Source organism: Scylla paramamosain, chromosome 25 (genome assembly GCF_035594125.1).
Source record: "Scylla paramamosain isolate STU-SP2022 chromosome 25, ASM3559412v1, whole genome shotgun sequence".
Lineage (NCBI taxonomy): Eukaryota > Metazoa > Arthropoda > Malacostraca > Decapoda > Portunidae > Scylla > Scylla paramamosain.
The window spans coordinates 18731081-18745892 of NC_087175.1; the positions used below are offsets into that span (position 1 = coordinate 18731081).

At 43.0% G+C, this 14812-nt stretch overlaps 2 protein-coding genes across 2 annotated transcripts in view; both read left to right on the forward strand.

Moving 5' to 3' along the window:
* Positions 1–308: 308 nt before the first annotated feature.
* LOC135113383 (uncharacterized) overlaps positions 309–14812 on the forward strand; it is a 17201-nt gene continuing 2697 nt past the window's right edge. The window contains exons 1-7 of the mRNA XM_064028640.1: positions 309–321; positions 561–703; positions 2036–2314; positions 2504–2790; positions 10311–10415; positions 13592–13679; positions 14290–14427. Coding sequence (XP_063884710.1) covers positions 309–321; positions 561–703; positions 2036–2314; positions 2504–2790; positions 10311–10415; positions 13592–13679; positions 14290–14427 — 1053 coding nt within the window. The remainder of the gene's footprint in view (positions 322–560; positions 704–2035; positions 2315–2503; positions 2791–10310; positions 10416–13591; positions 13680–14289; positions 14428–14812) is intronic.
* LOC135113277 (uncharacterized) lies at positions 7443–9587 on the forward strand. Its single transcript, XM_064028488.1, has 2 exons — positions 7443–7550; positions 8265–9587. Exons 1-2 carry the CDS (start codon positions 7539–7541, stop codon positions 9093–9095), a joined length of 843 nt encoding a protein of 280 aa, XP_063884558.1. The 5' UTR covers positions 7443–7538; the 3' UTR covers positions 9096–9587.

The following is a 14812-nucleotide window of genomic DNA, read 5'->3' on the forward strand; positions in this document are numbered from 1 at the left end:
CTAGGTTAAGTTTGGTAAAGTTAAGTTAGATTGGGATAGGTTAGATACATTAGATTAGGTTAGGTTATATTAAGTTAGGTTAGGTTAGGTTAGAAGATTAAGATAGGTTAGGTAATGTAATGTAATGTTAAGTAAGGTGAGGTGAGGTGAGGTGAGGTGAGGCAAGGTAAGTAAGGTAAGGTAAGATAAGATAACGTAAGGTAAGGTAAGGTGAGGTGAGATATGGTAAGGTAAGATAAGGTAAGGTGCGGTGAGGTGAGGTGAGGTGAGATAAGACATGGTACGATAAGGTAATGGCAATACAAGACATGATAATCTTAGGTAAGTTAAAGCTAGGTAAGATATGAAAGTTAAGGTACTACAAGTTAAGGTAAAGAAAGATAATCAAAATAAGGGAAGGTAAGACAAGTTAGTTAAGGTCAGGCAAGGTTACGTGAGATGAGGTAAGGTAAGGTGGCCAAATGTAATCTTACCCCACCATCGTTATAACATCAGAAGGTAGAAATGAAACGCGTCTGATGTCAACCATTGCCTTCCTCACTTGTTTACACAATGAGAAGCCAATGGAGCCATTACACTCAAGATCAAGAGTAAGGAGGCAGGTGATGAACTTGCCACACTGCCTCCATTACCCACTTCCCAGTACGAGTACATTACGTCGTCATCGGCGAGGCAAGCGATAACACATTCCACAACCATGAAGGTGAATAAAACAATTGCCCAACCTCTTACCTCAAGCAGTTTCGTCTTCCTCACCGCCATCTCCCTGCCCACCGCCGCCCGCCGGCCACACTCGCCCTAAGCTTGTTCCTGCCGCCTCTCAGTCCCATAGCACTCCACACAGCACATAAGAAAGCAAGCAACACTCCGGCACTCTACTGAATCACTCCATCACTTATAAGCGTCAGTCTTATAGAGCAATGGAACAAATCGTCGGTAACAAATGTCCGTCACCGCCACAACAAAGCACGCACGCGCCACTTCACTGTCTTCGCTCACGGGCCGGACATTTAAGTTTTCTCTCTCCTTTTCATAACTGAAGAGGTAATTTACTCAACAATAACACTTGTGGTATGTAAAAATTATACGTGATATTTTTGTGGTGAAGAATATTAGGCAGATGTTCATATTTTGTGTATCATTATAAGGTTTGGTTATATTTTTGTCAGGGCAACCAACACTTCCGGGAAATGCAACACTTAAGTAATCCCTTCACAGAATTCTTACGATTATTCCAGTCCATTTCTCTCTGGTTGAAAACTATAACGAAAAGAACAGTCAAGTAATGAAGCAAAAATGCAATAAAATTATTGATATTATTACTGCTATTTTTCAGCCTTATATCGCCCTGGTTGGCAGGCCTGCTGTTGTTTGGGCGACACCGGATATACGTACAGGGTCTGCATTCAGAAACATTTTGGGTTCTCATCAGGACCATGTTCAAGGATCACATAATTGTTAAGTCGAGGTCTCAAGAGTCTTTCCCCTATTGGTGATGTTGAAAACTTGTTAAACTCTCGCATGAATCACGAAAAAAAATAAATAAAAATAGAAAACCCCAAAGACATCATGAATACTTTAGTTCAAGATTTATGAATACTTTACTCCACACTTATTAGTTAGCTCTTTATTATGGAGTCACGAATCCTCACTATATAAACTTGTCTACGAGGTTCCGTCTTCTCTCTCTCTCTCTCTCTCTCTCTCTCTCTCTCTCTCTCTCTCTCTCTCTCTCTCTCTCTCTCTCTCTCTCCCCTTCAAAGCAGGCTGGATGCAATAATCCCTTTTACTTCTACCATTTGTGACAGGAGTTGGGGAGTAGGAGTTGAAAGAATGAGGTCCATTGATCCATTGATCCATTGATGAAAGGACGTCTAAATTTACCTCATCGCCGTGACACAGGGTGTGGCGGGGCTGGGGCGTCACGGCGCCGCGCTATATAACGCCGCAGCGCCGCTCCTCGGCAGTCACTGCCGCTGCAGCTCCCCGCCCACCATGTCTCTCCAGGTGGGCCTCACTTCGCCACACTGGCTAGGCGTCACAACTCTCAATATGGCGTCACAACTCTCACTTCGGCGTCACAACTCTCACTCTGGCATCTGTGTTCACTCCTCACCTTGTCTCCTTCTCTGCGTCAGGTTGTTGTTGCCGTGCTGTCCACCCTGGCGGTCGCCGCCCTCGCCGCCCCCAGCAACCTGCCGAGTTACCACGCCCCCCCGTCCATCCCGCACCATCCTACCACGCCCCCGCTCACCCCACGCCCTCCTACCATGCCCCCAGGCCCTCCTACCACGCCCCCGCGCAGTACGCTGACGTAAGTTCCTCAATCACACTAGGTTCTCATCTGGTACACACTAAATACACTAACTCTTAATCAACCAGCCTTCCAGCTGCTGGAGGGCGCGGCGCGGCGCGGGCTGTTGTCCTGCCCAGCCCGCCACGCTCCGTGCCGCAGCGCCCCGTAGCCGCTGAGCCTCAAGTTTGTCCCTCCCTTCCGCCGCAGGTCTCGCCGCACTACAATACCCAGTACGCCGTCAAGGACGACTACAGCGGCAATGACTTTGGTGCCCAGGAGGCGCGCGACGGCTACAGCACACAGGGCTCCTACTACGTGCTGCTGCCCGACGGCCGCCTGCAGCACGTCACCTACCACGTGGACGGCGACTCAGGCTACGTGGCCGATGTCACCTACGAGGGCGAGGCCCAGTACCCCCAGACTTACGGCCACGCTCCTGCTCCTTCCTACCGGCCACGCCCCAGCTCCCTCCTACACCCCCAGGCCAGCTTACGGCTAGACTGACGACTCCACGGCAACTCCTGAATCCACCGCAGGCCTCATTTGTTCCTGCCGCCGTTGAGCTCCGTTGAGCGGGAAGTATCGTCGCCATGGCCGCTGTCAGTCAGCCACCATGCCTCTCGCGGCGTCATCATCATCATCATCATCATCATCATCATCACAGTCATTGTTAACCCTCTGCATTTCCAAATAATATTAACTAATCTCTAATAATTGATTGCTTGACAAGACAATTCTACCTTTAATTGAACTAACCTAACCTTACCTAACCTAAACATAACCCAACCTAACCACTCACCATTAACTAAACCACACCTTCCACTACTACTACTACTACTACTACTACTACTACTACTACTACTACTACTACTACTACTACACACAGTTTTTGTTCACTGAATTGAAAATTACTGAAATTTGATTACCTATTGCAATACTTTTGTCTTTTATCTGTTTATAATGACTTAAATGAAATTAGGAGTACCAGGAAATTGTTTAGATATATTCATCATAGCCAAGGAACTAGAGGAAATAATATCAACTTGATTTGTCCACAACATAGAACAACATTGTATAAATTTTCAATACATTGCTTTGGACCTACGTGTTGGAACGCTTTACCTGATGATTTGAAGGACTATAACTAATTTCAATATATTCAAAAGTAAACTTAAAAAACATTTTCATAAATTGCAAAGTCTATCAATTAATGCACAATAATGTCAAATGCAGTTCTTTTTTTTATGGAAAGGTGTGATTATTAATGTCATGATTGTCTGTAGGATGTAAGTTTTTGTCTTAAATTGTTTGTAATATAATTATTAATCTTAATTTATTACCTATTGCCGTCATGGAAACATGTATTACTGTAATTAATCTATGTCATGTCTGCTTAAGAGCTTAGCTCAGCAGACTAATGCCTCAACAATACCTGTACATAACTGTTCATTGTATATACTGGTGATATGGCAATAAACTAAACTAAACTAAACTAAACTACTACTACTACATTTTTATGCATGAAAAAGTCCCGCTATGGGCAAAAAGAAAAAAAAAACAGAGGAAAACATTAATTTCACCTCTTCCTAAAATCTTAAAAGGTAAATAAGTTAAAAATTGAAGGTAATTCATTTATACTACTACTACTACTACTACTATTGCTACCACCACCACCATCACCACCACCACTACCGCCACCACCGTCTCCACACGCCTCGTCTTTCGCAACAATTGTCTTTTCTCACGCGCGTGTCATTATTATTATCCGCAAGGCGACCTCTGCCTCGGGGGCTGACTGATGCGAGCTGTACTGCCGCTACTGTGTGTGTGTGTGTGTGTGTGTGTTGGTTGGGCTCTTTTTTTTTGCCTCTCTGTCGGTTTGCTCTGTCTCTGTTTCTTTTTGTTTGGTTGTCTTAGTCTCTCTCTCTCTCTCTCTCTCTCTCTCTCTCTCTTCTCTCTCTCTCTCTCTCTCTCTCTCTCTCTCTCTCTCTCTCTCTCTCTCTCTCTCTCTCTCTCTCTCTCTCCTCTCTCTCTCTCTCTGTGTGTGTGTGTGTGTGTGTGTGTGTGTGTGTGTGTGTGTGTGTGGTGTGTGTGTGTGTGTGTGTGTGTGTGTGTGTGTGTGTGTGTGTGTGTGTGTGTGTGTATGCAAATGAGAGTATGTGGGATGGAACGAAAGGGAAAGAAATTGAGAGAGAGAGAGAGAGGAGAGAGAGAGAGAGAGAGAGAGGAGACGAGAGAGAGAGAGAGAGAGAGAGAGAGAAACACAGATAGACAGAAACACAGAGAGAAACACAGACAAACAGAAACAGAGATAGGAAAGAAAGAGACCATCACACACACACGCACAGATAGATAGATAGATAGATAGATTTATTGACTACACAATCATATTACAGCAAACAAAACTAAAACAAAAACTAAAATACAAAAAAATATCCCACAGCAGTAGTTCATTAATAATTGTAGTCCACAATATTCTAAATCATTAAATAAATATTCTTGCAATGCAGCAAAAGAACTCCCAAAATACAAAATAAAAAAAATTTTTCTCTACCCAAAAATAGACATTACCAGATATCATACAAATTATTCGCATTCATTTAAATTTCCTTATTTATATACTTTAAGTACATCGAAAATTACATTACACATCTCGCTAGTTGTACATTTTGTAAATACATCTTCCATTGTTTCGTATCTATAGTTATTCCTTAGATGTTGGGTGAGAGTACAGTTCTCCAGTACGTGTCTCTCCGTCTGTATCTCACCACAACTGCACAGCCGCTCCTCCAGCGGTAAGCGGCCACGTCCTCGCCTATTCCATCGCCCTGTTTCTATAGCTAGAGTGTGACCAGATAATCGAAACCTTGTAAAATCCAGTCTATGAAACTCATTTAAGATTTGCCTCTTAGTGTAAATCTCGTGTGTGGATAATGTGGGATTTATGTCTTTATACACTATACATCTTGATGTACCTGAATCTCTGATGCAACACTTCGCTTTCTCCAATAACACAGACATGTCAGGTACTTCCCCTCTTATCATTTCTTTCACGCACTTGCCCATATTCGTGTTCTCGTTTATTACTTTTCTCATTGCAAAAGATAGTGGATCATCATTCATACTGGACCTCTCATCCCACATTTTCTTTAAAAACTTATGTTGTCTATATTTCACAAGGTCAGGAAGCGATGGATAACCCGACTCGACATAACACACCACGTTAGGAGTAGTTTTTCTCACCCCTAACAGTTGTTTCAGTGCCCAGTTATAAAGCTTAACTACAGGTTTAACGTCAGCATCAATCCAGGACTCACAACCATACACTAGTGACGACAGGAGGGCAGCGTCAAACACACGTCGCTTTACTATAAAGGGGATATCATTATTCTTCTTTAAAAACGATATAAACTTTAACACATGACATAATTTGTTCTTTGCATGTACCTTGACGGCAGAAGACACAGAACCGTCACACGTAAATGGTGAACCCAAATACATATAACTATCACAGTGTTCCACTTTCATACTCGTACCACCTACACTAAACGGCTCCTTGTCTCCTAGCCCACCATTGATGACAAAAAATTTCGTCTTTGCACTGTTTATCCTCATACCATACTCTTTACAATATTCCTGTAATATCCTTAGCTTAATGTACATATTCTCCCTACTCGTTGATAATAATACTGTATCATCCATGAACATTAAAATTTTTAACCATTCTATAAATACTTCTGGTCTACACTTTCCTTTAACAGATCTGATTAACATATTGACAAACATTACAAACAAAAAGCAAGAGGTAGGGGATCCTTGTCTGACTCCCTGTGAGGCGCTCAATACTGCGGCACCGATAACACTTTCCGTGGTGCGATACATGGCCACCATAGCGGCCAGCATCACGGCCCCGCACCCCAAACCCTTCATCACAGTAAACAGAGTTTTCCTTGGAACGATGTCATACGCTTTCGAGAAATCTATAAATACCACAAACAACTTAATCTTCTTTAACCTGGCTGTGTTGGTAAGCAGCCTGAGCGTTACTATAATTATGCTCTATACATCCACGCTTCTTCTGCGCCCCTGCTTGTTCCCTGTCTGGTTTGAACCACTGATTCAGGCGTTCACAAAGTACCATCTCATACAGTTTAGCTATAGAGTTAATGACGCTTATTCCACGATAGTTATCAGTGTTAGTCTTGTCACCTTTCTTAAATATTACAAATACTTTTGCTCTAATCCATGCATAAGGGAACATAGCAGATGAAAAAATACAACTAAATAATGTGGCAATAGTAACAAGCCACTGGGGTGACATAACTGAAAAAACTCCAGGAGGGATACCATCAGGCCCACATGCCTTGTTAACCTTCATCCTTTTTATTTGATTTTGTACTTCTAGGGGGAGAGATGGGTTCGTCAAGCACAGGAATATTAATATCTGTAGACAGATCTGATAAATCATTTTGAGTTTCTCGTGCAGGATTCAGTACTTTCTCAAAATGGTCCCTAAATTCTGCATCACTTGGTAGATTACTATCACTATGCGTAGATGTACTATAGTTACCCTTCCAATCAATTGCCTTCCATACCCTCGCATCGTCATCATCCTCCATCAGCCTCTCCCATCTCCCTAACTCCATTCTACTGACAGGCGACACTTCCTCATTCAGTACAACACTACTCTTGGCATATGTATACAAAGTGTCCGAAAGGTTGTTAACATAAGAATTCACATCATCATCTTGTATACATGGCATTTGTTGTGCTATATGTCTCACAAAATTCTCCTTATCAATCTCACAGAATCTTACAGGTTTTCTTACCAACCTTGATCTTCCTGCCGTTCCTAACAGAGCTGCGTGTCCACCAAGTGTGGACGCCCGTACATTAAGGTTATCTAGGTCTACCCCTGTGACATTCACTGTGGCAGTTATTGGGGCGTGGTCAGATGGAAGGTCGATACGTTGCATCACTGAAAAATCATTAATAGAGTCTAACAACTGTGGTGATACAATACATACATCTAACTCGGAAATCCATACATCACACACACACACACACACACAAGCCATGATCCTCACCATAACACAGTCTTAAACCCTAAAAATATCACAACTTCCATAAACAACTGGAAGAAAGTCAATGCCACGGGGAGCTGGGGGGGGGCCGGAGGAGCTATATAAGAGGGCCACTCTCCTTCGCACCACGTCACTTCTTCAGCGTCCCTCCTATCACGATGACCTGCAGGGTGAGAGTCCACTCCTGTTTACATCTGTGTCTCTGCGTCTCTCTCTCTTTTTTTCTTATTATCTTGATGTTTCGGTGTCTAAATATAGTAGTCTTTAAATGCTCTCATACTCGATCTGTTTATCTGTATCTCTAAGTCTTCGTATTTCTTTCTGTCTATTGATGTCTTATAACTCTGATATTGTGAAATGTAAATACAGGAGTCTTCAATTATCAGTTTGATAATCAGATCAGTTTATCTCTTGTTGGTCTCTCTGTGTCTGTTTCTTCGTCCTTCTTTTTTTTTTCTAGTATGTTATTTTTACTATATTGTTAATTTTCTCTTCCAACTTCTCCTCGTTTGTTTCATTTCATCTTTTAAATCATATTCTTTTCAGTCTCTTTTCTCATCTTCCTCCTTCTCGTCTACTTCTTTTTTCTTATTTTATTTTCAACACAATGACAATGTCATTTCACTCTCTATTCTTCTTCCTTCCATTTTCTCCATCACAAACTACTTCCCCTCTTCTTCCTCGTCATTTTTTCCTCCTCTGTAATAAACAATATTTCTCTCTCCTCTTCATCTTCTTCATCTCCTCCTCTACCATACACAATACTTATCTTTCCTCTTCCTCCTAATGACAATAACATATATCACTATCTCTCCCTCCACCTCTATCATAAACAGTACTTTTTTTCCTCCTCCTCCTGACAATAACCTCTCCCTCCCCACCAGGTATTCCTTCTAGCCGTGTTGGCAGCGGTGGCGTGCGCTGAGCCTGAAGTCAGCTCCCACGTCAGCATCACCACGGGAGGTCACACCACCTCCCACAGCTCCCACAGGCCCCACGCCCCCGCCCACGCTCCTGTCCCCCACCGCCCTGCCCCTCACCACCCAGCCCCTCACCACCCAGCTCCTCGTCTCCCGGTTCATCACGCCCCTGCCCCACGCCACCCTGCTCCTCATCACCCAGCTCCTCACCGCCCAGCCCCCGCCCCTCACCGTCCCGTCCACCGCCCAGCCCTCGCCCCTCACCGTCCCGTTCACCGCCCAGCCCTCGCCCCTCACCGTCCCGTCCACCGCCCAGCCCTCGCCCCTCACCGCCCCGTCCACCACTCCGCCCCCGTCCCTCACCGCCCCGTCAACCACTCTGCCCCCGCCCCTCACCGTCCCGTCCACCGCCCAGCCCCCGTCCCTCACCCCGCCCCGTCCACCGCCCAGCCCCCGTCCCTCACCGCCCCGTCCACCATCCATCCCCCGCCCCATCCTACACTCCTGAACCCATTTACAGGCCAACCTACGAGCCAGAACCCACCTACCAAGCCCCAGAGCCTACCTACCATGCTCCTGAGCCTACTTATGAGGAGCCTGAGTCTTCCTATGAACACGGCCCACCTGCCCCGACCTATGCTCCTCATAGACCCACCTACGCCCCCAGACCCACCTATGCTCCTCCTACCTCAACCTACGGCCCACCCATCTCTTCCTATGCTCCGCCAACCCCCTCCTACGGCACCCCTCATCACTAACACTGAGGGAGATGATGTGATTGATGTGTTTCTGTAAGGATTTATTTATCGACGAACTTCAACGAGCATCAATTAAACCTGCAAAAAAAATGTTGGCTCTGTTATTTATCTTTTTGTGAAACGCGCGCACACACACACACACACACACACACACACACACACACACACACACACACACACACACACACACACACACACACACACAGAGAGAGAGAGAGAGAGAGAGAGAGAGTACTGTTTCATCTTCCTCGTTACGTTAGCGGAAGGAAACAGCGTAAAATCTGGTGAAAAATTAATGTTAAGATAAGAAACGCGTCATTTGCAGACCTAAGGAAGAAATGACAGATGGAGGCTTGGCTTCATGTTAGAGAACTGTGGTAATTCATTTAACTATTCATTTATCTATATTCATCATATGATTAATTTAATATAAGAGGAGCAAATTTATGTTAAGAGGTAAATCATGCGCAAATCAAAGGATACGTCCGTAAATACGATGCACTCAATTTTCTGCAATTGAAACCTATTAAAATTTACCTGAGAGAGAGTGAAGATGCACTATTAGACGCTGAATTGATTTTGTATGAAATGCTGCACAGAATAAAGCTTCATCTCAGCAAAGTTTTGAGTTATAGCGAGCTGAGGTCAGGCGTTCTGTTGTTTGTAAAATCAAGCTTTTAAGACTCAGTTTCTTTTCTTGCATTTTTTTTTCAGTTCATTATTTCTAAGCATATCATGACAACAACGTAAAACTCTCAAGCTTCAAACGAGACCACAATGAGCTTCCTTCGATCAACAGTAAGCTTACATCGCGTGCTGCAAGAGACTAAATGAAAAATGCAAAAAAATATTCAAGAATTTTCACCCATTAAATGTAATCTTAATGGAACCAAATACACACCATCAGACACAGAATTAAATGTACCACTGATATGTGTAACAGACCGTCAACTCGTGCAACGCTTTGAGTAATAATGAGCTGAGTTGGTAATTGTCTGGCAAGGCGCTGCTATAGACGCAGTGTGTAGGTGTTCCGCGCTGGGAGTGTGGCGACGCTGGCTCATCCCTTTTCTGGTTCATTTTGTGTTTGACTAATATCTAATGACTAAAAACGCGAGAGAGAGAGAGAGAGAGAGAGAGAGAGAGAGAGAGAGAGAGAGAGAGAGAGAGAGAGAGAGAGAGAGAGAGAGAGAGAGAGAGAGAGAGAGAGATACCCTACCGTCACCTCACCCCACACTCTCTACATGGACAGCCACACCACAGCACTGGGGAAGTGGGAGCAATCAGAGAGAAAGGAATCAATGCGAGTCTGGGAGCTGAAAAACCAGGAAGGGGCAAGACAGGACATCAGCAAGCAGTGAGTTGCTCCCTGCCCGATACACACAGGTGGCGGTGACTGTTGATGAGTTAGCCAGTTACCTAATCTGGCTCTCTTTACTCAGCACATTCCTGCCCTCACTCAGAAATGATTTTGCTGGTAACAAGTGGTGGCATGTTTTCTTTTCTTTTCTTTTCTTTTTTTTCTGTAGGTATCTGGTTATTTTCAGTAAAGGTTTTTGACGTTTTTGAGTTTTACGGTGCTTGTTTCGTCTTAGAAGTTTGGTTTCATTTTCGTTCGTTGAAGTGGCAGAGTTCCATTCACGAAGTGTGGTGGAATCGTGAAGCCATTACCTCTCAATCTCTATATGAAACATACATTCTCCTACAAAAATAGGTAAACAAACAAATAAGAATAGAGGAAACTTTTAACTACATCTTTCATGCCTTTTAATGAAAATTCTCTCTCTCTCTCTCTCTCTCTCTCTCTCTCTCTCTCTCTCTCTCTCTCTCTCTCTCTCTCTCTCTCTCTCTCTCTCTCTCTCTCTCTCTGTCTACCTATTTTCCTCTTTCATCTACCTGTCTATATCTACGAGAATCTGCCCTATTTTCCTATCCATCAGTTTACCTATCTGTTTACCTGTCTATCTTTATCCCATCTGTATAACGCCTACAAAAGACAAAAAACCCTAAAAATTCACCTTTTTTTTTTCATGTGTTCCTGTCTCACCCTCTCCCCTCCGTGAACTACCACCACTCTCCCAGTCTGGCGGAGTTCTATACATGCTGCTATACTCAGCCATTAATTTCACGGCTATTGCTCAGATGAATTTGACAGCAAGCCTCCCCTATCAGTGGCCTCGCTACACTGAACTTTCTCCTCTACTCTTTCTCTTGCTCAGTCCACCCTTGTCAAAATAAATGTTACGCTGTTTTGTTCCATTTGTTAGGTCTTTCACTGGTAAAGTTTGAAGAAATTAGTCTTGTTTTCCTTTCCTTTAAGTTTTCCTGTTATTTTTTTTTTTCCTGTTGATTTTTTTTTCCGTTTTTATTTTTTACTCGGTGCATTTCCATTTGCCAAGTCTTTCACTCATAAACTTGGAAGATAATAATCATGTTGTCTTTTCCTTGAAGTCTTCGTGGTTATTATTTTTTCTGATTATTTTTTTCTATTTCTATTTTTTACTCGATGCCTTTTCATTTTGTCAAGTCTTTCACTCCTAAACTTTGAAGATATTAACATTGTCTTTCATGGGGATCGCCGTGGTACAGTGGAACCTCGTGCGTTATTGGGTGCAAAGGGTCTTCAGGCGCACGGGTTCGAATCCTGGCCACGGTCCGAGGGTAGGAAGGGCATCAATTCGGGGTAACGGTTCCTAAATACCAAGTCAAAAGTTAGAAGGCACTGTCCAGGCCTGATAAACTAGAGAAACCGAAGGTAAAACCGAAGAAAAATTTTAAGACTTCCTATTTTTTCTCTGTTTTTCCGATAATTTATTTTTTTCTTTTTATATTTTTACTGCATGTTTTTTTTTTTTTCATTTGTCATATCTATTGCTGAATTCAGTAAATATTGTCTTTCCTCCTGTTTTACTACTATTCATTTACTATGTCCAGCATATTCATGTATAACTTGATGCCTTTCCATTTGTCATGTCATCCATAAATTTGTGTAATCTTTTAAAACTCCCTAATGACCCAGTAATAATAATCTGATTGCTAAGCCTATGTCATTAATTTGCTACTTTATTTGAAAACCAATACCTTCCAATATTTTTTTTTTCATTTAGCTTTATCAAGCTTAAACCCATTATTTATTGCTTCATCATGATTACTGAGAGCTATAACCATCACCACCACCACCACCACAACACGCGTCCCACAAACACACATCAGGTGGCTGCCAACATTTTCCTGCTGAACTCATTTCCTTCACTAGTCGCCCTTCACACGCAACACACTCATCATGCACTTGACCCTCGTGGGTATGCGCAGCAGCTCCCTCAGGTAATGAGATGAAGGGTGAACCAGCTTTTTACCTGCAATGCTCTCTGACTTCATGCATCGTTCTCACACATAAAACAGAATATCATATAGTTCATTTTCTCTTCCCAGTATTATAAGGTTTCTATAATTCTCAGCAAAGTAATGATATGAAGAGAGAAGCAACGATCTATTGGCAATGCTTTGTGAATTTTAAATGTATCGTTCTAACAGCGACTTTCATATAGTTTTCTCTCTCTCTCTCTCTCTCTCTCTCTCTCTCTCTCTCTCTCTCTCTCTCTCTCTCTCTCTCTCTCTCTCTCTCTCTCTCTCTCTCTTCCTGGTGTCATAAGATTTATATAATTTGCATCCAAAGGAGAAGTAGAGGCTCAAATACTTTTAGTGAAAGAAATATTGCAGAAATTGGTACAACATTGGCATTAATCCATCTCGCCTTTTGCTGTTGGCTGTGACTTTATAAACTTCGGGCAAAGTTATGGATACTATAGAGGACAATCAGGAAGTAGGAGAGACAGAGGGAGAGTCGGAAGACAGAAGGTGGAGAGCAGTGATCTACTTTAGGTCTTTAAGTGGTATAGGTGATATAACAAGGGTGATGTAAGGAAAATTATCAGGATCAGTAATCAGGATTGAACAAAAAGTAATGGGTTTAAACTTGAAAACGTTACATTAAAAAAATAAATAATAAATAAATAGAGTGGTAGATGCATGGAATGGACTCAATAATCAGGTTGTTAGTGTTGAGTCATTAGGGAGCTTTAAAAAAAATTAGACAAGGCCATGGATAGTAAAGACAGATGCCCTGTGTAAACCTGATGGTTGCTTGCAGCTTCCCTTATTTATCTTATGCCCTTATGTACTTAACTCTTCACTTCCTTCTCTTCCCTCACTTCCTCCACCCTTCTAGTTTTATCTGTTTCTCTTCTATCCTCACATTCTTTACTAGTGCTTTGCTTTTCATCTCCGTTTTGTTCCTCACTTTCCTCTTTGTTCCCTTGTTCATTTCCCAAGTGGTGACAGGCAATCAAGTTAGAGGAGCAAAACATGTACTAATCATCAGGTAGGAAGACACAAGTGAACTGGTGAAAGGCCTAATGAGGTGACCAGGCGGTGAGGTAACCCATCTCACATCGCTGGCGTTCCCTAGTGAACCACGTCCAGGCTTTCCCTTCCACTACACTCTGCTTACTGCGCCTCCTGCTGAATGCACAGGTACACTACACTTGGGCCATCACAGCAGCTACTGAATACATCCCCTATGCCTCTCACACGAAGATCAACCACATTACCAATACCTAAAGTGAGCTATGTTATGCTATATTAGGTTAGCCTAGGTTAAGTTTGGTAAAGTTAAGTTAGATTGGGATAGGTTAGATACATTAGATTAGGTTAGGTTATATTAAGTTAGGTTAGGTTAGGTTAGAAGATTAAGATAGGTTAGGTAATGTAATGTAATGTTAAGTAAGGTGAGGTGAGGTGAGGTGAGGTGAGGCAAGGTAAGGTAAGGTAAGATAAGATAACGTAAGGTAAGGTAAGGTGAGGTGAGATATGGTAAGGTAAGATAAGGTAAGGTGCGGTGAGGTGAGGTGAGGTGAGGTAAGATAAGCTAAGGCAAGGTGAGATAAGACATGGTACGATAAGGTAATGGCAATACAAGACATGATAATCTTAGGTAAGTTAAAGCTAGGTAAGATATGAAAGTTAAGGTACTACAAGTTAAGGTAAAGAAAGATAATCAAAATAAGGGAAGGTAAGACAAGTTAGTTAAGGTCAGGCAAGGTTACGTGAGATGAGGTAAGGTAAGGTGGCCAAATGTAATCTTACCCCACCATCGTTATAACATCAGAAGGTAGAAATGAAACGCGTCTGATGTCAACCATTGCCTTCCTCACTTGTTTACACAATGAGAGGCCAAAGGAGCCATTACACTCAAGATCAAGAGTAAGGAGGCAGGTGATGAACTTGCCACACTGCCTCCATTACCCACTTCCCAGTACATTACGTCGTCATCGGCGAGGCAAGCGATAACACATTCCACAACCATGAAGGTGAATAAAACAATTGCCCAACCTCTTACCTCAAGCAGTTTCGTCTTCCTCACCGCCATCTCCCTGCCCACCGCCGCCCGCCGGCCACACTCGCCCTAAGCTTGTTCCTGCCGCCTCTCAGTCCCATAGCACTCCACACAGCACATAAGAAAGCAAGCAACACTCCGGCACTCTACTGAATCACTCCATCACTTATAAGCGTCAGTCTTATAGAGCAATGGAACAAATCGTCGGTAACAAATGTCCGTCACCGCCACAACAAAGCACGCACGCGCCACTTCACTGTCTTCGCTCACGGGCCGGACATTTAAGTTTTCTCTCTCCTTTTCATAACTGAAGAGGTAATTTACTCAACAATAACACTTGTGGTATGTAAAAATTATAC